Here is a 24,134-nt window from a genome sequence, read left to right on the forward strand (position 1 = left end):
TTCAGGAGTAGCTATGAACAATCTGAACTAGAGTCCCTCAGCAATGTTACTCGAGTCTTCTGTCTGTTATACAAGATTACATGCCTATGAACATGAGAGACCACAAATGTGGGCATGAATTATATATGATTGATGGGTTTACATGAAAAAACGCTGTACCTGATTGTAATGTAATGTTCTTTTAAAATGATATAGTATTCTTTAATAAGACAAAGTAACTAATGTACTCATTACTTTTTTTCTTATTAAGTGCTGTAAACACAAAGGGAAAATCTAGAGATGTACTTCCAAAGTAAATAAACACTTTATTTTGTACAATGATAATCTTTTTTTTAAGAAATAACCAATATATAATGTGACATTTTTAAACTAATTACTATACTGTACAAAGTCATTAATTCAAGATTAAAGAACCCTATGAGCTGAAAAAAACTGAATTACTCTATTTAAATTAATGGTTGAGGATCCTCTCACAAAAAACTTTCCTATTCAAACTATTTATCCACAAATTAGCATGTGTATTAATTTACCTCGATTAATTTGCTTTGTAGTACAAGTATTCAATCCTTGAAATAACGGTTCAAAGTTGTACAGTAAAGTAATAATTGTTTTTATAAAAAATCCATCATCAGTCATCTGTGCCTTCAGATAATTTAGTTTTCACTTTTGATTTTTGAGAGCAAACCAAAGACTTTGTCTGTTCCCTTTCTTTTAATATATGCGTTCTACAGTCGTTGGTGTTAAGGGTGTAAAGAGAAGGGCCCGCCCTTTTGATGCGAGCTGATCCCAAGCATTCATCACCGTTATATAGAACCGCAAACTGTAAAAAAAGAGAAATACAATAACTTAAAAGTCTGAAAATTGAATTAAATATTAAATACATGTGATTTATCACATAAAATTTTTCAAGAAAGTAATTAATTGGATCTCGGCTGTTAAAATAAAGTAATCTACTGGATCTAGGTTATTACAGTGATGATATCCTTTTCCAAAATATTCTGTCCAACTTGTCTTCAACCTGCCACTTCTGTATCTAATGTCTAATGCTTCTCTGACCAAGCATTTTTCCTAATCACATGTTCCAATCATGAAGTCTTTACTCTCCACCAATGGGAAATTTTTATTTACTAGTAATCTAGTAATCTCTATTTCACCTAGGATGCAGTTACTCTTTCTCGTTGATCTCTCCTTTTTTTCCCCATCTAATATGTAACCATTTATCACATGGTTCTCAACTCTTCTATCTTTCCCATTGTCATACATTTCAGGCATCTAGAATCTCTCATTCCATGTCGATTGTGTAATGCAAAGGAACTCTTATGACATGATCTGTTACATTCATTATATAAGTTAAAAACTTAAAGCAGCAAACTCACAACACTGGGTCATTCATAGTACAATTGGACATCTTTTAAAACCTTTCATGCCAGTCAATTCCAATCTGTTCAGTGATTGCAGGTTGGTGAGGTGGGGATAGTATCCACACACCCAACTGTTAGCCATCACCGTTATTGTGAAAGGAATCACAAGTGATTAGTTTATAGCTGTCATTACTACGGAAGGAGAGGAATCTTTCGTAGACAAGAAAACCCAAGGCAAAGGCATTGGCAGTAGCAGGCTCTTCCTCCTGCATTAATTTGATTTCCACTTTGCAAAATGGGTACTCTGGTCACCTGGCAACTATTCAACCTACAAAACACTTCTTGGAATGAAAGGTAGTCTATAACCCCACAACACACTACCAAACAATGTCATCTGTTGTGAGATGGGTATCTCTCTAGTAGATCACTTTTTAGTTATTCTATGCCGAGATAAGCTCCCCTCTTTTTCTGTAATAAAGCTCTTTCTTTCGGATTTATTAAAGTGTACCTGTTTTAGATGTCTCGGATAAGTTGTGTATGTTTGTGGAATACGAGTAGTCTTGTTCACCTCCATAAACTCGAGCCTTTGGGATGGTGTGTCACTTTTGTCCAGTTTTTCTTGAGGGCAACGTTGGACATGAGTTCTCATCCCATCTCTTATTATTTTTTTTTTCGCTGAAAATCTAGTGAAAATGCCCTTGTACATCGTGAGTTTTGCAATACTATCTGCCAAGGACACGACATCTTACGCCCGAGTTATAACGACTGTAAGTATGCATACACAATGTGTCCAAAAAAGCCCTCTCGTTCTCATTTAATGAGATTATCAAGCATGAGTACATTTCGTCGGGCGAGGAAGCCCACAAAGACATGATGCATTGCCCTGTCCCTGTCAATCAAGGAATTTTCAGAGACACAGATCCTGAAGGCAAGTGCTTCATGCTGAAGATCACCATTAGTGACCCAATCTTCACTTGACTAAAGAACATCTTGCCCAAGGTTAATAAGTGGCATAAAGGCTTGATATATGGTGGGTGACTTATTCTCCTTATGTCTTCAATCTAAAAGCCATCAGCTGAGTATATGGCAGTCTGGCATGATTCAAGCAAGTTACATAGAATATCTTTTCTGGTGTATATGCGACTTGCATCGTTTCCTTTTTAACATGGAAAAAGGGGGACGTGTTAATGTACTATTGTATCTTATGGTCTATATCATTTAAAATAATATTACTACATCCTGAGAAAAGACTGTTTCTTATAAAATGGGAAGGATGATTCCTTTTTTTTTTTTCCTAGAGAAGTACTTACTCTTAACAGCAATTACTACAGAAGTGTATACAAATACATGTAAGGGAAAAAATAATTAACGTACATTTGCAACAGCAAGACAAAAAGTAATGCATAAATCAAAACTAATATACAAGATAAATACAGATACTAGACTTTAATACGTTTCAATTCAAGATTAATTGTTTGAAACAAAACCTCGTTACAGACAGGTTATATACATTTCAAATACAAGAAATGAAACTTGATTCAAAGGTAGGCTAAATCTCTCTCTATATATTCCACATTGCCAAAATATAACAGAACTGAACATACCTGTCCAGGAGTGATAGCACGTAATGGCTCGGCTAAACTTATCACCATATCATTTGAGGTTGGCGAACGATGCCACGGGTTGTTTGTGTGCGTTGTGATTACACAAGGGACGAGGGGATGCGTATGCTGAAATCTAAACATGCATTCAAACTGGCCCTCTGTAAAGAGTTGATCTGGTGGACCACAAATCCAATAAAATGGTTCAGTAAAAAGTGTAGAAGAATAAAGAGCCGGATGATCAACCCCAGCAACCTGAAACACGTAGAAAATTAAAAACTTCTATAAGATCTTTGAATTACAAGTATTACAGTATTATTGCATTGTGAAATATTCATAAAGTCCTTTTGGATAAAAGAATATTTTTTATATCTGAACTGCGATAAATTGAAACCAATTCAGTGAAATAGATGAGAAAATGGATTTTGAGCAAAGCGAAAAATCTATTTTTGGGCTCAAGCCATGTCGTCCTGATGGAAGGTTCCTATAAGTAGCTTCCGAGGGTATATTTAACTACAGTGATATTCCCAGAGAATTTACTTTTAGGTCTCCAGAATTCTAACTCCTGGCGCGAATATCCTTAAAATTTCTCTTAAGGATATCGCATAAATCAGGGGACGTATATCTTGATACGACACATAGCAATCTTCACCCCAAATAGCGTTTTCGCTTCGAGGGGGAGAGTGGCAAAAATAGAAGGGGAGCCGTTATCAAGGTACCCTTCCTCCTTTACTACTTTGAGTATCCAGATGGTGCTGTACGTCGCCGCCATGTTTATTCCTTGTAGCGTTGAGCAAGGTGCTACAGATATATAGTTTCGGGAGGGATCCTGCCAAGGCCTTTTCTATGGAAAAGGAGGGCATGTCCATCAGGACGACATGGCTATCTCACCCAAAAATAAATTTTAGGGCTCAGGCCATGTCGTCCTGATGGAAGGTTCCTTTAAGTAGCTTCCAAGGGTATAATTGACTATAGTGATATTCCCAGAGAATTTAACTTAGGTCTCCAGAATTCTAACTCCTGGCGCGAATATCCCTAAAGTTTCCTTTAAAGATATCGCATAATATCAGGGGACGTATTCTTGACACGCCACATGGCAATCATCACCCCACATAGCGTTTACGCTTTGAGGGGGAAATCATATGGCCCCTTCAAGTGCAATCTAGGGAGGCTTAGCCTCCTATGCCGACAACACAAACCAACACGGGAATCTCATTCTCCCTACTGATCAGCTGCCAGCACATGACTATGTACTCTGAGGTTCTGACCCAAACCCAAAGCTTACCATCTACAGCTAAGGGAAGGGGTAGAAAAACCCTAGCCTAGTCTACGCTTAGAGGGAAGGAGGGATTACCCTATACACAAGGGTAACCGTGGAATATGTATGAAAGTATACTAAAGCCACTAGGCTACTAGCCTAGTGACAGTGAGATCGACTAACTAAATTATCGAAGCTCTCTCGTATACTATCTCAGAAGAGAAAATATTTATATGCAATCGATATATCTTACATGTATAAATTGCCTAATATCTTCATTTAATTTTAATAACACCAGGAATGCTTATTATATCATGCATGAAAGTAAACTAGAACGCCTAGGCTAGAAAGCCTCGTAAACAAGATCGGCTACGCCGAAACTAATGCGAATACTATCGGCATAATATAAATAATTCCTAGCAATGAAGACTAAATAGCTAATTTCATTTATGCTATTATACCGGGAAAGTCGTTTTGGCTAACTAAATAACTCATGCGTTACGAACGACAGCACCGAAGACGCCTCCGGTTCAGGAAATAGCTCTGCCAAAAATTAACTTAATTTTTTACTTTACGGCAAGAGCTAAATTTATACAACGTAAAGATCAAATACTCAACTTTCCAGAGGCAGAAGAAGCTGGAGATTGCATGATAATTCCTAAATACTGAGAGAGCCACCGGGAAAATCACCGAGCGAGTTCGCTACAGAAAAAGTAATGAAGATGGCGGCGCCATCTAAGTACTGTACTCAAATAGTAACGGAGGAACCTTATTAACGGCTCCTCTTTTATTTTTGCCACTTTTCCCCCTCGAAGCGTAAACGCTATGCGGGGTGCAGATTGCTATGTGGTGTGTCAAGAATACGTCCCCTGATATTATGCGATATCCTTGAAGGAAACTTTAAGGATATTCATGCCAGGAGTTAGAATTCTGGAGACCTTAAGTTAAATTCTCTGGGAATATCACTGTAGTCAAATATACCCTAGAAAGCTATTTAAAGGAACCTTCTATCAGGACGACATGACTATCTCACTCAAAAATAGATTTTTTGTTTCGCTCAAAATCCGTTTTCTATTACACTAGCAAGTGTAGAATTCTCGTTAACTGGGGTACTACTATACTTTGACAAAAGGTTTTCTATTACACTAGCAAGTGTAGAATTCTTTATACTTTCATGTCACCAACCAATGTGAATGTTAATTCTACTGGCAACAAAAACAGAATTGGAATTCCCTTGTTTTACTCACAACAAAATGAAAGTGGAATACTTTTGATGTACAGTACTTACAACAAAAATGGAACTGGAGTCCTTTTGTTTTTCTCCAACATAATAGGCTTTCTTCATGCCCGGAAGAAGGCATCGCTGGCCTACTGTCCATTGATGAATACCTTGATGATGGCCAACTACTTCATTTGTATCTAGGTCAATGAATTCCCCTGGTTTATCTTCTATATACTGAAAGTACAGTATAACATGATTGCATATTTTTCACTATACGAATAAGATATTAAATGAAAAATATACTATTCTAAAAATAAATTTTACACAACATAAAATAGAACATTTTAATGCTTTCTCCAAAATGTTTATGAATTAGTAAATTATATTATTAGTAGTTTTACACAAAGGTCTCTACATCTTATAAAGTTATGCAAAATTATGATTACTCTACTCTGCAAACACAACTCCAATAAAGATGAAATAGTACCCTACCGCAGTTTATATATGATGCTTAATGAAACTAATTTATTGTGTTAAATAAAATAAACAAATAAAAAGAAATTTTATAAGATACATAATCTTGATAAAATCATAAACGAGAAAAAATGTGCTCTCTCTCTCTCTCTCTCTCTCTCTCTCTCTCTCTCTCTCTCTCTCTCTCTCTCTCAAATATTTAATTGAAATAATTATTGTTATAAATACTGTATTCTCTCTCCTTATGTTATAATTGAAATAATTATATATGACAGGTGTGTGTGTACACATGTCCAAGTGTGTGTGCTTATTTTATAATTAGTAAAGTTAAGAAAAGCCAGCATTGCTATACTAACAACTATCAAATTTTGAATAAATGCAACAAAATAAAATTTTTAAATATGATGCTTTTATTTTCAAATTTGAAACTACATTTTCTGTTTACAGAAAAATATTACTTTCAAAATGTACTGTATGATGCAAAATACAGTACGTCTACCACTTCCATTACAAAACAAGAAAGATGTCAGGATGCCAGAAAACTCACAATCAATCAATCAAAACAAGATAGAGACAGACAAACCTCAGATATGAATTCTTGGAAATTTCTTGAACCAATAAAGCAGATGCCGGTAGAGTCCTTTTTATGAGCCACACGGTCAAGCTTTGCACTTTCGGCAATCTTCCGAACGACATCTTTTGTGTAATCCCCTGTTACACCGACAAAATAAATCAAGTTATTCGAGCAAATGTATAAGTAATGTAAGTGCAATATTATCTTCTTTGTCTGCATCTTTTCCCACTTCTATGTGGGGTCAATGTTTTCTTTTCCTCCGCTCATTAACCCTTTTACCCCCAATGGACGTACTGGTACGTTTCACAAAACTCATCCCTTTACCCCCATGGACGTACCGGTACGTCCTTGCAAAAAACTTTTTTTACATTTTTTTGCATATTTTTGATAACTTTATGAGAAACTTCAGGCATTTTCCAAAATAATGAGACCAACCTGACCTCTCTATGACAAAAACTAAGGCTGTTGGAACAATTTAAAAAAAAATATATTGCAAAATTTGCTTGAAAACAAAAAAACACCTGGGGGTTAATGGTTGGAAAGTTCCAAATAGCATTGGGGGTAAAAGGGTTAATTAATATACTTTTTGATTGTTATGAAAGATTTTTTTAAAATAACTTTTTTAATAAGGTCTTAAGAGCAGTATCTGCTAACACTGTATGCGTAGGAAAATATTTGAAATGGAGATATGAAAATATAGAAAAAATTGCAATATAATTTTCTATATTTTCATATCTCCATTTCAAATATTTTCCTACGCATACAGTGTAAACAGAAACTGCTCCTAAGACCCTATTAAAAAACTTATTAAAAAAAAAATCTTTCATAACAACCCAAAAGTTTACTTTTCAATATTAAACTTAGCCGGTGATCATATAAGCTGCAACTCTGTTGCTCGACAGAAAAACCTACGGTCAAAATACGCCAGCGATCGCTATGCAGGTGGGGGTGTACATCAACAGCGCCATCTGTCGAGCAGGTACTTAGTACTCCAAGTAAACAAAGAACCAATTTTCTCTCTGTCGGGCTACCGGCAAGACCTACTAATACGCTGTTACTAACTGGATTTGTTTTCACAACTATTTGGTGAAGTACACTATTCTAGTTTTGAGCTTTCGCTATGCAGGGGTTTTATCTTCATCTCAAAACTTGAACTCGTTTTGGATAGATTTAATTATGGTGACAAAGAGAGTATGGACTCTCTTTCACTTTTAAATGGCCGATCCTTCCCTTAGATGGAAGTGTCTTTAGGTTTTTAGTAATTTTGCTTAACACGTTATAGATCTATATATTTTATATCTCTCCGCCTTTATTAGGCCTCTTCGATTAACTTTCCTTTTATTATAAACATATAAAAATAAATTTTTATGTTTTGTTTATATGCGACCTTTCCTGATAGTAGGCGGTCCTAACTTGGAACCGAAGTTAATCAACGTTGAGCCCGTTATATCGTATTTAGCCTTTAAAGAATTTAAAACTTTAAATTTAATGTTTTATGAAAGAATTTCTTTGATAGTCTTCGTACTGTTTTCAAAGATGATCTAACGTTTAGTTTTTTAGACTACGCAGTTGTTGACGTTCAGGACGTTCAACATGCGCTCTATCGTTACGATAGAGAGAGAGTGTATCACGGTTTCACTTTGCAGTAAGAGTAAATCGATTCTGACGTTTCGTTCATTCTTTCTTAGCTTAAATGTTTTAAATTCTAAATTAAAGGAACTTTTTATTTGGAAAACCTTTCAGTTTTTTCCTTTAGTCAAATAACATGTTTTTTTGACGATATATAATTGGGCTCTTCTCTTAGGTGCGAAATCAAGAGAGAAAGAGAGAGAGAGATAGAGACGGAGGGAGAGAGAGGAAAAAAAACGTTCCGTTCAAGCGGGTAACGTTGTTCTCGTGTTACTCTCCTCCCTAGTCGCTGTACGGGGAAGAAGGTAAAACGTTTCTAGGGTTTTATTCTTGTCCCCAGGCTATGTGCGGTGAGAGATTGTTAACGTAGTTTATTTGAACTAGTGTTTAGACTCTTTCCCAGCCACTGAATTCTTTATCTTTATATATGTTTTCTGTTTTTTGCTAGTATTAATGAGCTGCATTATACGACTGTTTTCGCAATTACTACCTTTTAATGAAGGGTAGAATTGCGTGTTTCAGGTGGAAATCAGTAAAAGTTTCGATTTCAGTGAAATAAGTGCAAAACAGAAAATCGAAGTGATAAAGTGATATGCGCAAAGTGTTACAGTGTTGCGTCCGAGGGTTCGTCTGTTCGTGCCTGTCGTTCACCTAGTCCGGGACCTCTTGCAAGCTCCCAAGCCTAGGGGAGAAGTAATGTCGAACGACTTATGGGTTCGTCAGGCCTTGTTCAACGAACAGACGTTTCCCTCCGTGGTTTCGGGCGTATCTACCCAAGATCGCCCCACCCACACAAAGACGAGAGAGCCCATTTATTTCTCGTCTGCGGAAGAGGTTTCTCGTAAGAAACCATGGACCAAGGTCTCGCAGCTTATTAAGCGCAAGTCGGTCCATTCCGCGCAAGTCCAACGGCCCAGTTGTAGCCACTGGGTCAGTTCGGACTCGCTGCAGTCTTCCGACGACTGCTCACCTCCTAAGAGAGGCAAAGCGGTACCGCATCAGGCAGTCACACCGTCTGTTGCCGCACCTGCTCCTGTAGACCCTAAGTGGTCTTTGCTGCAGACCATGCAGTCTCAGTTAACGTCATTGATGCGGGACTTTCGTGCGGAGAAGGTTGACACTGCACCAACCTCTAGCCTACAACCAACACGGTTGTGCGTCCTGTGGACGCTGAGGCGACCTTCTGCCGCACTCCAGCTGAGAGAGTCCCGCCACCCATGCGTTCCAGTGTACCCTGCCAGCCGCATGTTGACGTTCAGTAACGCACGGAACCTTCCGTTGACGTTCGCGAGGTACAACAACAGTCTAAGTTGTTTTGTTTTGACGCGGTGCGTCAACCTCCGCATTCTAGAGTTGTTTTGACTGCTCAGTATAGACAGTCAAAGCAGTCTCGAGTGAACACTGTATGTCCTCACGCACCTGTTGTGGTTGACAGTTCAGTTGTTGACAGTTCACAGACTATCAAGCAGTTACATGACGTTGCCTTCTGGTCTGCTACTAATGCACCAGTGCTGTATGTCCTCACGCACCTGTTGTGGTTGACAGTTCAGTCGTTGACAGTTCACAGACTGTCAAGCAGTTACATGACGTTGCCTTCTGGTCTGCTACTAATGCACCAGTGAGAGACTCACTGAGATAACCTAGCTTTTATCGGACAAGGTTCCTGTAGATGAGAAAGTGCTGTTCTCCCACCTACTGATATTCCCTTGAGGACTCTGTCATTTGGAGAGGAGCCTTTAGCTGCTTAGCCTCCTATGGACTTTAATTAAATCATGATGATTTTTTAAGGATCTTCGTCCGGATCTTGTAACTGCTGCTCCTCGTTCGCCTAAACGTCAGAACTTACACTAGGCCTAGCTACTTCGAAGCCGTTGTTTTTAAGCTAGTGCTCTCTCGCTCTCCTAGAGAGCGTTACGTTGGCTAGGCGACTGGTTTTTGCACCAGGAGGAGTTTTAGGGATACAGCCTTTGATTTCCTTTCTTTTAAACTGGCTTATAGAGCGAGAGTCTGATAGGACACGAGAGAAGTTCTCGGCTTGGGAGTTCATGCCTCTGCCCAGATAGACTTCTCAATTCTGGTAGACTCGCCCTGGCGCCTAGCCAGGAGACGCTCCAAGTTGTTTACAGGTCAACTTCTCAACTTTTGTCGAGCCTTTGAAGTTTTGCTGTACTATTATGTCACACATAACAAGGCTTTCAGGGATGGTAAATGGTTCCGCCTCAGTCGCTAACCCCGTCTGTTGCCACACCTGCTCCCGTAGACCCTAAATGGGCTTTGCTGCAAGACATGCAGTCCAAGCTTGTGTCCTTGATAGAGGACTTAAATGCGGAGAAGAACCTTCTGGCCAACAACCTTCCAACCGGTTGGTTGTGCGCCCTGTTGACGCTGAGGTAACCTACTCGCGTCTGCCAGTTGAGGTGGTTCCTCCTTCTGGCCAACAACCTTCCAACCGGTCGGTTGTGCGCCCTGTTGACGCTGAGGTAACCTACTCGCTTCTGCCAGTTGAGGTGGTTCCTCCACCGATGCGACCCAGTGTGGGTTGCCAGTCGCACGTTGACGTTAAGCGACGCTCGGAGGGGGTTGTTGACGTTCAGGACGTTCAACAACCAGCAGAGATGACTTGTTGTGACGCAGTGCGTCAACCTCAGCAACCCGGTAGGGTGTTGACTGCACAACCCAGACAGTCTAGACAGTTTCGGGTTGACGCTGTACTTCCTCGCGCACCCATGGTTGTTGACAGTTCACAGACTGTGCAGCAGTGCCATGATATTGCGTCCGGCTCCGTCACGCATCCACCAGTGCGACCGGATTCAGCGAGTCAGACGTTGCCCACTCCGTTGCCGTTTCCCCATCAGTTTCGGATGAGGAACCCTCTGATGAGGACGTTGCTGAACAAGACGATCAGCCCCCAGCCCTGCTATCCATCCAGAAGATGCTGAAGAAGGAACGCTGCCCAGTCAGGCTGTGGATGAGTCTGGTAGGGACACTGTCATCCGTGGATCAATTTGTGTCACTAGGAAGACTACACCTCCGTCCTCTTCTATACCATCTAGCTTTTCACTGGAAAAAGGACAAGACGCTAGAAGCGGTCTCGATCCCGGTTTCCGGAAAGATAAAGTCTTGTCTGACTTGGTGAAAGGACTATATCAACCTTAGAGAGGGTCTTCCCCTGACTGTTCAGACTGCCAACCACGTTCTCTTCTCGGACGCATCGGACGTAGGCTGGGGTGCGACATTAGACGGTAGGGAATGCTCGGGATTATGGAACTCGAGTCAAAGGACAATGCATTTCAACTGCAAGGAGCTACTGGCAGTACGTCTGACCTGGCAAAGCTTCAGGTCTCTCCTTCAAGGCAAAGTGGTGGAGGTGAACTCGGACAACACCACGGCTTTGGCGTACATCTCCAAGCAAGGAGGGACCTACTCTCTGACATTGTACGAGATCGCAAGGGACCTCCTCACCTGGTCAAAAGGTCTAGACATATCACTAGTAACGAGGTTCATCCAAGGCAACTTGAATGTCATGGCAGATTGTCTCATTCGGAAGGGACAAATAATTCCAACAGAATGGACCCTCCACAAGGATGTATGCAAGAGACTTTGGGCCACCTGGGGCCAGCCAACCATAGATCTCTTCGCAACCTCGATGACCAAGAGGCTCCCAATATTTTGCTCACCAATCCCGGACCCAGCAGCAGTTCATATAGATGCCTTTCTACTAGATTGGTCACATCTAGATCTATATGCATTCCCTCCGTTCAAGATTGTCAACAAGGTACTGCAGAAGTTCGCCTCTCACGAAGGGACAAGGTTGACGCTAGTTGCTTCCCTCTGGCCCGCGAGAGAATGGCTCACCGAGGTACTTCGATGGCTAGTAGACGTTCCCAGAACACTTCCCCTAAGGGTGGACCTTCTACGTCAGCCACGCGTAAAGAAGGTACACCAAGGCCTCCACGCTCTTCGTCTGACTGCCTTCAGACTATCGAAAGACTCTCGAGAGCTAGAGGTTTTTCGAAGGAGGCAGCCAGAGCGATTGCTAGAGCAAGGAGAACATCCACCCTTAGAGTCTACCAATCGAAGTGGGAAATCTTCCGAAACTGGTGCAAGTCAGTATCCGTATCCTCGACCAGTACCTCTGTAACTCAAATAGCTGACTTTCTCTTATATCTGAGGAAAGAACGATCTCTTTCAGCTCCCACTATCAAGGGTTACAGAAGCATGTTGGCATCAGTCTTCCGTCACAGAGGCTTAGATCTTTCCAACAATAAAGATCTACAGGACCTCCTTAAGTCTTTTGAGACCACTAAGGAGCGTCGTTTGGTTACACCTGGTTGGAATTTAGACGTGGTACTAAGATTCCTTATGTCAGACAGGTTCGAACCGCTACAATCAGCCTCCCTGAAAGATCTCACCTTAAAGACTCTTTTCCTGATATGCTTAGCCACAGCTAAAAGAGTCAGTGAGATTCATGCCTTCAGCAAGAACATCGGATTCTCATCCGAAACGGCTACATGTTCTACAACTTGGTTTTCTAGCCAAACACGAGCTGCCTTCTCGGCCTTGACCAAGATCGTTCGATATTCCAAACTTATCGTATGGTTGGAAATGAACTAGAAAGAGTCTTATGTCCTGTAAGAGCTCTTAAGTTCTATTTAAAAACCTTTACGAGGCCCGTCTGAAGCTTTATGGTGTTCAGTTAAGAATCCATCTTTGCCTATGTCAAAGAATGCTTTATCCTATTTTATCAGACTGTTAATACGAGAAGCTCATTCCCATCTGAATGAGGAAGACCAAGCTTTGCTGAAGGTAAGGACACACAAAGTTAGAGCTGTCGCAACTTCTGTGGCCTTTAAACAAAATAGATCTCTGCAAAGTATAATCGACGCAACCTATTGGAAAAGCAAATCAGTGTTCGCGTCTTTTTATCTTAAGAATGTCCAGTCTCTTTACGAGAACTGCTACACTCTGGGACCATTCGTAGCAATGAGTGCAGTAGTGGGTGAGGGCTCGACCACTACAATTCCCTAATTCCATAACCTTTTTAATCTTTCTCTTGAAATGTTTTATTATTGTTTTTGGGTTGTCCGGAAGGCTAAGAAGCCTTTCGCATCCTACTTGATTTGGCGGGTGGTCAAAGTCATTTCTTGAGAAGCGCCTAGATTAGAGGTTTTGATGAGGTCCTGTTGTATGGGTTGCAACCCTTGATACTTCAGATCCTAGGGGTCGCTCAGCATCCTAAGAGGATCGCGAGGCTCCGTAAGGAAGACGTACTTAAAAAGGCAGAGTAATTGTTCAAGTCGACTTCCTTACCAGGTACTTATTTATTTTATGTTTGTTATTTTGAATAACTGCTAAAATGAAATACAAAATACTTAGCTCATAATAATGTAAACATGTAATGCTGGTCTCTACCCACCCCCCTGGGTGTGAATCAGCTTATATGATCACCGGCTAAGTTTAATATTGAAAAATGTTATTTTTATTAATAAAATAAATTTTTGAATATACTTACCCGGTGATCATATATTAAAGGACCCTCCCTTCCTCCCCAATAGAGACCCAGTGGACCGAGGAGAAAATTGGTTCTTTGTTTACTTGGAGTACTAAGTACCTGCTCGACAGATGGCGCTGTTGATGTACACCCCTACCTGCATAGCGATCGCTGGCGTATTTTGACCGTAGGTTTTTCTGTCGAGCAACAGAGTTGCAGCTTATATGATCACCGGGTAAGTATATTCAAAAATTTATTTTATTAATAAAAATAACATATTTCCCTAAAAAATGGCACATTATTCTATCTTATGTCTCTTCCTCTTGTTTTGTTAAAGTTTTTATAGTTTATATAGGAGATATTTATTTTGATGTTGTTACTGTTCTTAAAATATTCTATTTTTTCTTGTTTCCTTTCCTCACTGGGCTATTTTCCCTGTTGGAGCCCCTGGCCTTATAGCATCCTGCTTTTCCAACTAGGGTTGTAACTTAGCAAGTAATAATAATAATAATAATAATAATAATCCTGTGGCCACTAACTAATAGGAATCCAAGCAGGTTTCCCTCTGGGTAGTAGCCATAATTAAGGCATCTTTTTCATAATACTGTATTACATTTAACCCATCAAACCAGTTTACAGTACATGTGCTTGAGTAAGCTATTCAGGTGGGAAAGATTCCACAAAGTGAAGAAGATAACTTTAGCCAGGGCACTGAGGTAAGAAACCTACTAAGTAAGAGAGGACAGAATATGAGATCTTTATAATTACTAAGGGTCAGGAGTAAAATAAAGGGATTTTGACGAAGGAAAAATCTATTTCTGGGGAGAGACCTGTGTAGCCTGGTGAAAAGTCCTTCTTGTCACTTTTCTGATATAGATAACTTCCAAATATACTAGAGAAAGTTAAAGTATGGAATGCAGAGGTTACTACCCTCGCGCGATCACCCCTAAGGGCGTCGTGTATAAAGAAAGGGCGTGTGAAAGCCACTATTCACTGGTTCCTTCGTCAATATTCACGAGGGGTGAGCCGCAACAGCGGTCTCAACCGTACCAACCTGAGCCATCCCACCGACGCCCGACACCAGCGCCATCTGACATCCTTCTGTATGGATTTCAAAATTGGCTTGGAAAGGGAAGGGAGAAATAGGGAAGGGTTTCACCGGGCGACACAGGTTTCTCCCCAGAAATAGATTTTTCCTTCGTCAAAATCCCTTTTCTGGGTCGACCTGTGTTCGCCGGTGAAAATTTACAAGAGAATGCCTTCCAAGCCCATGAGTATCAATTAAACAGGTAAATGAAAACATCTTAATGCCTGTAAAAGGTTTACTGAAATAATATTGGGAATGGTTGAGAACAATCTCGACATAGAAAAACCAAAGATTTCTTAAGAATAAAGTTGTTAAATATCTAGGAGTAATGAATAAATATCTAGGAGTAATGAATAAATATCTTAGGAGTAAAGATTATATACATTAATAAACAATACCACATAAGAGTGAACATCGTTCATAATTGACATATCAAAGCATGATACTAGGGGAGCTGAATCCGTTCCACCGAGGTGAGAGGCATCGTGGTGAGAGTGGCAGGTAGAAGGGAGAAGAAAGAGAGTTGGACGAAAATGAAATTAGAAGGAACCGGAAGACTAATCTGGGGAGATGATACTCCCAGCTGCAATGGTAGAAAATTTTAGGGCTTGTATGTTCTTTAGATAGTGGCGTTTAAAGATCATAGGAGATTTCCAACCTGTATACTTTTAAAGATCATTAAAATTCATGTTTTGAAAGTAGTTAATTGAGGTGGCTACTCCCCGAATATCGAGTGCATGAGGAAAGGATCCCGTGTTAGCCTGTTGATGAAGTAAAGTATTTGCTGTCTAATACCTTGAATGGAGATAGTACCCCCTTGTTCTCTGATGAACAAGGGACCGGAGGAACGTGTGGTAGATCTAGCTAAAGAAGCCCTAAGAGTCACTATTGGACATAGAGAAGCATCTTGTGGAAGAGGGATAATCTTCCAAGGAGTCCATCTGCTTTGAGGGTCTTCATTTTAGCTAGGAAACTTCTATCCGGGGAGAGCAGTACTTCTCCTGACGGGAGGAAATCTAGGTTCTCAGGATTACGGGAGAGAGCTGCTAATTCTGAAATTCTGGCACCTGAGGCCATGGCTGTAAGAAATAGGGTCTTTCTAAGTAGCGAAATTTACGAGCAGGATTCGTTATTGGTTTCTGAAGCCAATTTCAAAACATCGTTTAGAAACCATGAGACCTTTTGTGGACGGATATTATTATTATTGCGTAGTTTGTGCAATACTTGCATTAGAAGATTCACTGGTGGAAATAGGTAAATCTTCTAAGCTGACTTGATGGTGGTTAAAGTGCTAACTGTTAGGCCTTTGCCAAATAGGAACCTAAAGAAAGAGAGGCTATATTCGGAGACCTACGAGCATGGTCTGAACCCTTAGGGAATCTGCTAGTTGTTAACGGCCGAATCCTATTGGCGAATTGCCGAGTCCCTTTTGTCTGATTCGATGAAGAGACCGTTTTCCGGTTCAATGTTCGCGTTTCTACGATCTGCAAACTTCCTGTAGTCCACAAAGTTAGAGTTTTGGCTATCCTTGAGTAACCTGACACAGTGAGTTTGGATTACTTGAGTCAGTTTGGGGAACGGGATCCGGAAGGGACGGAGTTTCAACTCGAGGAGGAGAGGAAACCAACTGTTCTTGGCCAGTGAGGTGGTACTAAAGCCACTGCCCCCCGGAAGGGGCGTAGTTTGTGTAAAAGTCTCATTAGAAGATTCACTGGGGGAAATAGGTAAACCTTCTTCTAATGGTTCCTGAGTATCCACCGGAATGAAATTTAGACTAGAGACCATTCCGACTCCAGTGGTTTCGTCCTGGCTAGTGAGTCCGCTCTCACATTCTGGGCTTCCGCTAGGTGAGTTACTGACAGGAACCAGTTCTGTTGGCCGGGCGAAGATAGTGACCAGGATCCGATTCAGGTTGGGTGACTTGGATCCTCCCCTGTTGTCGCCGTGTACTACGTGTGTTCTGTCTGACACTACAGAACTCTGATGTGGCTCGACCTCGAAGGAGAGTGTCTCTTCAGGGTCAAGAACACTGCCATAGCTTCGAGAACATTGGTATGGGACTGTTTCATGGCGGGTGACCAAGATCCCTGAAACATCTGATGTTCGGAGTAATCCCCCCATCCACTTAGAGGCGCGGCTGCATGGATGTCACTTGTGGAGGTGGGAATTGTAGGGGAACCGATTTGGAGAGGTTCTTCGGTTCGGACCATGGGCGTAGTCTCATTTTCAAGACAGAGGGGATCTTCGAGACCTTGTCTCTTAAGGGTACTGTAGCTCTCTTTCTCCAAACTCGACTGATGCCTTTGAGTTTGGATTTTAATAGGAGACCCGTTATTGGAGTGAATTGGGGAAGACCGATGATACTTCTAAGGTTCTTCTGGGTACCTGTTTGTGTTTGAGAAAATTCTCGATCTTGGAAGCTATTCCTCTTACCTTTTTGGAAGGGAGAGACAACGTGCGCTTCGAAAGGTCGCACTGAATGTCTAACCAATCTCAGTGGCCTGATGGTTGCAGGCGAAACTTTTGGAGATTGACCCGAAATCACAGGTTGTCGAGAAATCGAAGTACTTCCTCCGTAGCTCTGTTGCCTTCTATGGCCGACCGGGCCCAAATGAGCCAACCATGCAGATAAGCAATGACCTGTATCTCTTGATTCCTGAGTTGTTCTAACACTGTCTCTCCCAGTTCCGTGAATATCCTGGGATCAATGTTGAGGCCGAAGGGCGTCTTGAGCGCAAAGGCTTTCCTGCCTAGGCGGAAACCCAGATAAGGAGAGAAGTTTCGAGCTATAGGCACATGATAATAGTCGTCGGTGAGATCGACAGAGGTGGTGACGCCCCCACGGGGAAGTAAGGTCCGTACCTGAGAGATGGACAACATCCGGAACTTGTCGCAGAGAATGTAAGAGTTTAGCTTTGACAAGTCCCGGTCCACTCTCAATGCCGACAAGCCTTTCTCCGGAATTGTGAACAGGCGGCCTTGGAACTTCGGTGATCGGTCCCGTTTGATTGCTTTCTTCTTGAGTAACTCTGTGGTGTACTCTTTCAGGACGGGAGTGGATTTCTGGGAGAGGGTCACTGGTGGAGGAGGAGGACCTTGTGGCCATTTCAACTTCAAACCTTTAGGGATTATGCTATGAGCCCACGGACCGAAGGTACAATGGTCTTGAAAGAGGTAAAGTCTCTCCCCTACTGGGACTACCTCGTTGTGAGGGAGTGAGCCTAGGGGGATCCGGATGCATAGTCGACGAATCAGAGGAAGACTGTGATGTCGAGTGGGTAACTGACTATTGATGGCAGTGACCCCGGTTCGTTTTGTAGAGGGCAACTCTCTGCTTCTTCTTGAAGAAAGCCTGCTTTTGGTCTTCGACCTTCTTTCTGGCAGTGAGGCCCCGTCTTTCCTGCAATTTTGGGTTGCCCTCGTATCATCTTGTAGTACCTTGTTCACCTCCTCCTGAGGGAAGAGGGTTTTACCTCATCAGGAGGAACTATCAGCCTGCTCGATTCCTGTCTGATAAGAGGCCTCAGACAGAACGTATTTCCCACAACTAACCCGATCAGACCACCAAACGTGTAGGTCGAATTGGAAGGGCAGAGATTGGTTCTTCCTGAATATCCGAAACAAAGTCTCAGTGGGATAAATTGAGGCTAGGGTCTCCCCGAGGTGGGGTCCGGCTCTTTAAGAGCCGGTATGGCCGAACCATCTTTGTCAGTCTGAATAGTAAGACCTGTCCATTTATCCATAATATGCAAGGCAACAATGAGAGCATCTGTAGATATGTCGTATTCCCCATTGTGTGGGGTAAGCTTGGAATTAACGTAACCCCCCAGACCGACAACATCCTGGTCCAGACAGATCGGGCCTGCCCTTTAGGAAATAATACCGTTACCTTCGGTACCTTGTCTAACCTAACCAAGGCATGCACTTTCAATCGAACGAATCCGTTGAATGGGAATTCTAGTACCTGAGAGTAAATTCTAGGTCCCCCAGAGGGCGGACGTCTATGTCATCCAGAGTCATGGTACCATCTATATATGGAACATGTAAGGCAAATATCTATGTGTTGTTTTTATCGAAGGAGGTTACTTCGATACGCCTGGGGCTGTAGGGGGAGTCATCCGAGTTCCTGAACGGATCCGACTCACCACCATATCTTTGAGCTCCGTCATAGCCCCTTGGCTTTCCCTGGAATGTGTTGCTTTTAGCAGTCACGGTTTTATGCAAGGTAACATGAACATCAGGATCCTTTGAGGGTCCTAGGTCGGTGTCGCAGGTAATTGCAAAGCTGAAGGCTCAAAACTCATCCCCAGCTGCCTGGCCGTCCATGGGGTCGACGTCCAACCTTAGAGAGGACACTCCGAGGAGATAGGGACCTCTAGATGGAGCATTCCTTCCAAACCTTGATACCCAAGGGTGGAGAGCCTCTCTTGCAGGCCGGAGAGAATCGTCATCATCCTGAAAGAAGTGAGGGGATTAGTGATGAAGGAGAAGACCGTTCTCCTCAATAAGCAATGCATACATTAATCCGGATCAAATTAAATCATCGCCAAAGGATACCAAAAGGAAACATATTAGAACCAACTTACATCATGGGTCCGGAGTAGCGAGGACAGCTCGTAGCAGAACGTGCATGACTCCGGGAACCACACCATGTAGGCGGACCTTCTGTAAAAGAAAGGGGACATAAGTCTGGATGTTCCTTGAAACTTGGTTAGTGATCCTATTCACAGGCTGGGATCAGCCGTATAGCTAATAAAATGCCTATATTTATGCATATATTTAATTCTATCTATGTATTTCGTGTTCAAAATAGAAATAAATTAATTATGCCTATATTTATGCATATATTTAATTCTAACTATGCATAAATGTGGATAAATATCCATACAACATCGTGTTCAAAACAGAAATAAATTAATTATGCCTGTATTTATGCATATATTTAATTCTAACTACAGTAGGGTCCCGAATTATGCGAGAATTTGGTCGATGAATGACCTCGTGTAAATGGAAAATCGCATATTTTGAAACACACCTAACAAATAATTCTATTGGGGCCATGGCAACCAGCAACTTGCCTATTCAAACGTGTTTACTACCCATTTCCAATACTTTCTATGTACTATACTGCATCTTTTTTATAATGTCAAATTGTTCTTGTAAATAAATCAAACATTTAATATGCTTTAAAGTTATAATAACTTGAAAAAAGGTTAAAATCAAAACCAGGATGGGTGTAAACACCATACATTTTCCGTTATAACGCGACCCAAAATACAGACAAATTTTAATGTTTGTCATATCTATTGTTTAAGACAACTGGTGAATAGCAAAACCATCACTCTATAGACTAGCTTTAGTTGTATCATTGAAAATCCAGAATTATCAAAATAAAGGCGATTTTATATCATCCGTTTCCTAAACACGCCAAAAAGCACAATAAAAACGACAACCAATGTTTTGTTTACGTTTATCTCTGATCATAACGAAGAAACAGACGCATTTACACATCTGTGTATTGGTTAGTTTTTGCATCGACAGCAATCTTACCAAGTATTGATTATATGTTGATTTTGCTATTACCAATGTTCTACTTAATTTTTCTTAAAACTTCCAAATAAATGAAATGAATGCCATTCATATTATGTTATGTTTTTCTTTATGACGCCGCCTGAAATGGAAACCTTCCATTCGTTTACTGTACGCTCCATCTTCGATCATAATAAACAAACGTAGGCATTAAACACTCATGATCAAAGAGATAAATAATGATATTAAAAGCTTTTAGTAAATATGTTATTACAATTATTATTTACCATATTAATATAAATTCTTACATACGTGGGAAAGCAGGAAAACTATTTTTTCTTTTTGCGTTTAATCAACAATAACAAACTGCCGCTAATGACAGAATGATAATTTACGATAATTCTAAACTGTTACTTAAGATGATTGTCCATTCCATATCCAAAATACTTTTCCTAACTTTAGTTATAAGTCAACTTGTACCCACTTCAATTATGAAACCATCTATAAAAAAGTAAGAGATGTAGTAAGTACTAGGCCGATTTTTAAAGTTATCGAACAATTAAGTTGCCGCTATAACGTTCGATGTGACAGAGATGGTGCGAGATTAGAGAAAGTAAGGAAAATTTAATCATGATTGATTTTCAATATAACAAACTTTGTGAAGCAACAAAGATTTCATTTGTTAGAGAGAGAGAGAGAGAGAGAGAGAGAGAGAGAGAGCGTGCGCGCGTGTGTGTGTGTTAGTTTTAAATGTACTGAACAAAAAATATGATAGGTTATAACACATTGGTGCTTAGTTATATCAACTGTATGGATGTTTCGAATAAGTTGAGAAATGGTATAAACAATACTTTGTTACTGTATTCGTATGCGCCTATTCTTGAGACCGGCAGATAGACGTCAGCTGATCTGATCTTAGCCAAAAGTAAAACAAATAGAAGTCAACAATACTCGATTTTTAAAACACATCCGAAATTTAAAAACTAAAGTACACGCTTTCTTAATGTGCAATTAACTATTTAACGAGTAGCAATTTTCTAGAATAAAATGATGTTTCCCAAAAAATAGTGGTTTGCTGAAGAAATCGGATGCCATATTTTAAGCTACGACTGAAATGGATGTATACACGGTATAACTTTTTCGTTTTGTATTTGATTGACACTTTAGGAAAAGTGATTTTGATTTCTTCATCTAATTGTAAGTATTGTATAACACGAGAGAGAGAGAGAGAGAGAGAGAGAGAGAGAGAGAGAATCAGCTGTTGTAATTGAATGCCGTGTTTTTGTTTCGTGTACCTCCTGAAGCGAGGAATTGATCGCCACAACTAACAATTGTCATGTTAATTTCATTCTTAAACTCAAGTTGCCATATGTTAACTAGGGTTTTATTTCTTACGAGAGAGAGAGAGAGAGAGAGAGAGAGAGAGAGAGAGAGAGAGAGAGAGAGAGAGAGAGAGAGAGAGAGAGAGAGAGAGAGAGAGAGGGGGGGGATTTCTGCCATCAAATTTCTCTCTCTCTCTCTCTATAGAGAGAGAGAGATTTTTATTTTACCGTCTACTCTACAAAACTAATCTTTGCAAATCAAATGTGTACTGTTTAAAAAATGACAAAATATTGCCGACTCGTTACCGTAGTTTAGGCTATTCACTGCCGATAAACGAACCCAGTCTACTCGTGAAAACCTTGAACGCCCGGAGGGAAAAATAAGGCTTTTATATATACTGTACTAAACAAAAATAATGCTTTAATATACCATCATTAATACTACCATTACAATTATCGTAAGGTTGGAGAAAGATAATGATTGCCGAGAACGTAACCACAATTCTGTTTACATTTTATCAGCTGGACTCGCACAGTTAACAGTTGATTTCATTGTTGATGTGGAATTTTATCTTTAAATAGGCTATTCATTATTAAATTATGTTAATAAGATGTAATATTACTATTGTTTTGTAAAATTTATTATAAATCACCGTATTTAGGGCTACCAATATGCTTAGAAAGACAATAGATTTTATACATTTTATAGTGCTTGACTCGCAGACTTTGAACAGTTTCGCAGATACATAAAATTTATTTTTGAAAAATAGAGGTCGCATAAAAGGGGAATCGTATAATTCGAACACGCATAATTCGGGACCCTACTGTATGTATAAATATGGATAAATATCCATGCAAAATCGTGTTCAAATAGCAATAAATTTCCACTCAGTACTTGGGACCGAACGCTAGCCCCTTCTAATGAAAAGCTAGGTCGAAACCAACCATGCCATGAGAGGCTATCTACTGTTCCTTGAAACGCTGGTCAGTGAACAGATGAATCAATAGAATACTAATATCCAGTGACCACATAACATGTAACAATAACCTCATCGGTAAAATAAAGTTAACCCCGGTTCTGAACGTCTGAGTCAGGGGTGGCCAACCTATGGCGCATGCGCCAACAGTGGCGCATTTCATGATTACAAGTGACGCACTATACCCCAAGATAGTAAATTGAATGACTTTTCTTTAAAATTGGTAATTATGTTCATATATTTTCATTAGGACTTCTAAGAATAGCTAATGAATATTACCAACGCAAATTCAAAGTGTCATTAAAGTAAGTACAGTTTACTTTGTATTCATGTTAACTCCTTTCCTTTACAGCTAAAACCAAAGATTGGCCACCCGTGGTCTGAGTGATCTCTGTTTCCACCGGAGATCCAGTAAGAAAGGTCCGTCACAGTGAAAACGTGAACATCAGAGGAAATCTAATATTAACCTCAATGCTGAATGCCTGTACGATATTGTGATTATTCATGAAAAAGGGGTTCATACTCTGGTTTCTTATCGTCTGATTGATCAAAAAGCTAACACCTTAATATATTAAGAAATTATATTAATAATCAGTAACCACGTAACATGAAAATAATCTTCATCGGTATCACATTGTTAACTCCAGTTCTGATCGTCTGCTTGATCTCTGTTTGTACCGGAGACCCGGTGACAAAAGCCCGTCATCGTGATATCGTGACCGTCATCGGTACGATAACATTACCCTCAATTCTGAATGTGTTATCTCCAGTGAAGCCGGAGATTCGATGAAAAAAGGGGCCGTAATAGTGTAATTGTGATCAAACATGACAAAGGTTCGTGTGCAAAAGGCCTCAGCCGGAGTCTGAGTGCCGGATTTCACCGTTGCACCCCAAATATCTGACTAGTTCTCACCTAATGAGTATCCATTATAGCGGAGTATAACTCAAGGCGGAGCTAAGGGTGTCGGCATAAAACGACTCCAATTAATGACTCATACACTAACGTAACCTATTAATAGTGCTAGCTACATTAACAGTAACCACACCAATAAAACGTGTATAACATTAAACGTAATATCATCAACTCGGATAATAAGAGAAGGCATGAATAACTCGTGATCGTAAATAAACGGAAAACGGGAAATCCACCCCTCTTACTCGAGCTAATAAAGAAAACGAGAGGAGGAGTAACTCGTATCTGTAGAACAGGAAACGAGCACTCTATGCTCTCGCTCTCGGGGTTACATAATAAAAAACCAACATCACACAATAATATGATAAGAAAAATAAAAAATTGATTGCTTACTCTTAGTAATAACCATGAACGAAGAATAACGACAACGTAACAATAAACAAAGATTTAGTCTAAATCGCTCATCCTGAGGCGAGTACAACACTAACAAAGTCTAAATCGCTATTCTTCGTAGGACCAAATTGGACTTGCTAGCAAATAAATACCATAGTAAAAACTAATAATAAAAAATTATACTAAATTGGTCATAAAACGTAAGTGATAACCTAGATGACAGAGTACCAGATGGGCAATAATAACTTGAAAATTTACCGAAGCGAACACACCCAAAATGGCTGCCGATACCGCGCCAGACCA

General features: G+C 40.4%; 1 protein-coding gene across 1 annotated transcript in view; it reads right to left on the reverse strand.

The window, feature by feature from the left end:
* Window positions 1–285: 285 nt before the first annotated feature.
* LOC137629618 (mitochondrial tRNA-specific 2-thiouridylase 1) overlaps window positions 286–24,134 on the reverse strand; it is a 50,715-nt gene continuing 26,866 nt past the window's right edge. Inside the window, exons 5-8 of the mRNA XM_068361116.1 lie at window positions 6,500–6,627; window positions 5,509–5,676; window positions 2,966–3,217; window positions 286–820 (exon numbers count right to left, since the gene is read on the reverse strand). Coding sequence (XP_068217217.1) covers window positions 629–820; window positions 2,966–3,217; window positions 5,509–5,676; window positions 6,500–6,627 — 740 coding nt within the window. The 3' untranslated portion in view covers window positions 286–628. The remainder of the gene's footprint in view (window positions 821–2,965; window positions 3,218–5,508; window positions 5,677–6,499; window positions 6,628–24,134) is intronic.

Source organism: Palaemon carinicauda, chromosome 2 (genome assembly GCF_036898095.1).
Source record: "Palaemon carinicauda isolate YSFRI2023 chromosome 2, ASM3689809v2, whole genome shotgun sequence".
NCBI lineage: Eukaryota > Metazoa > Arthropoda > Malacostraca > Decapoda > Palaemonidae > Palaemon > Palaemon carinicauda.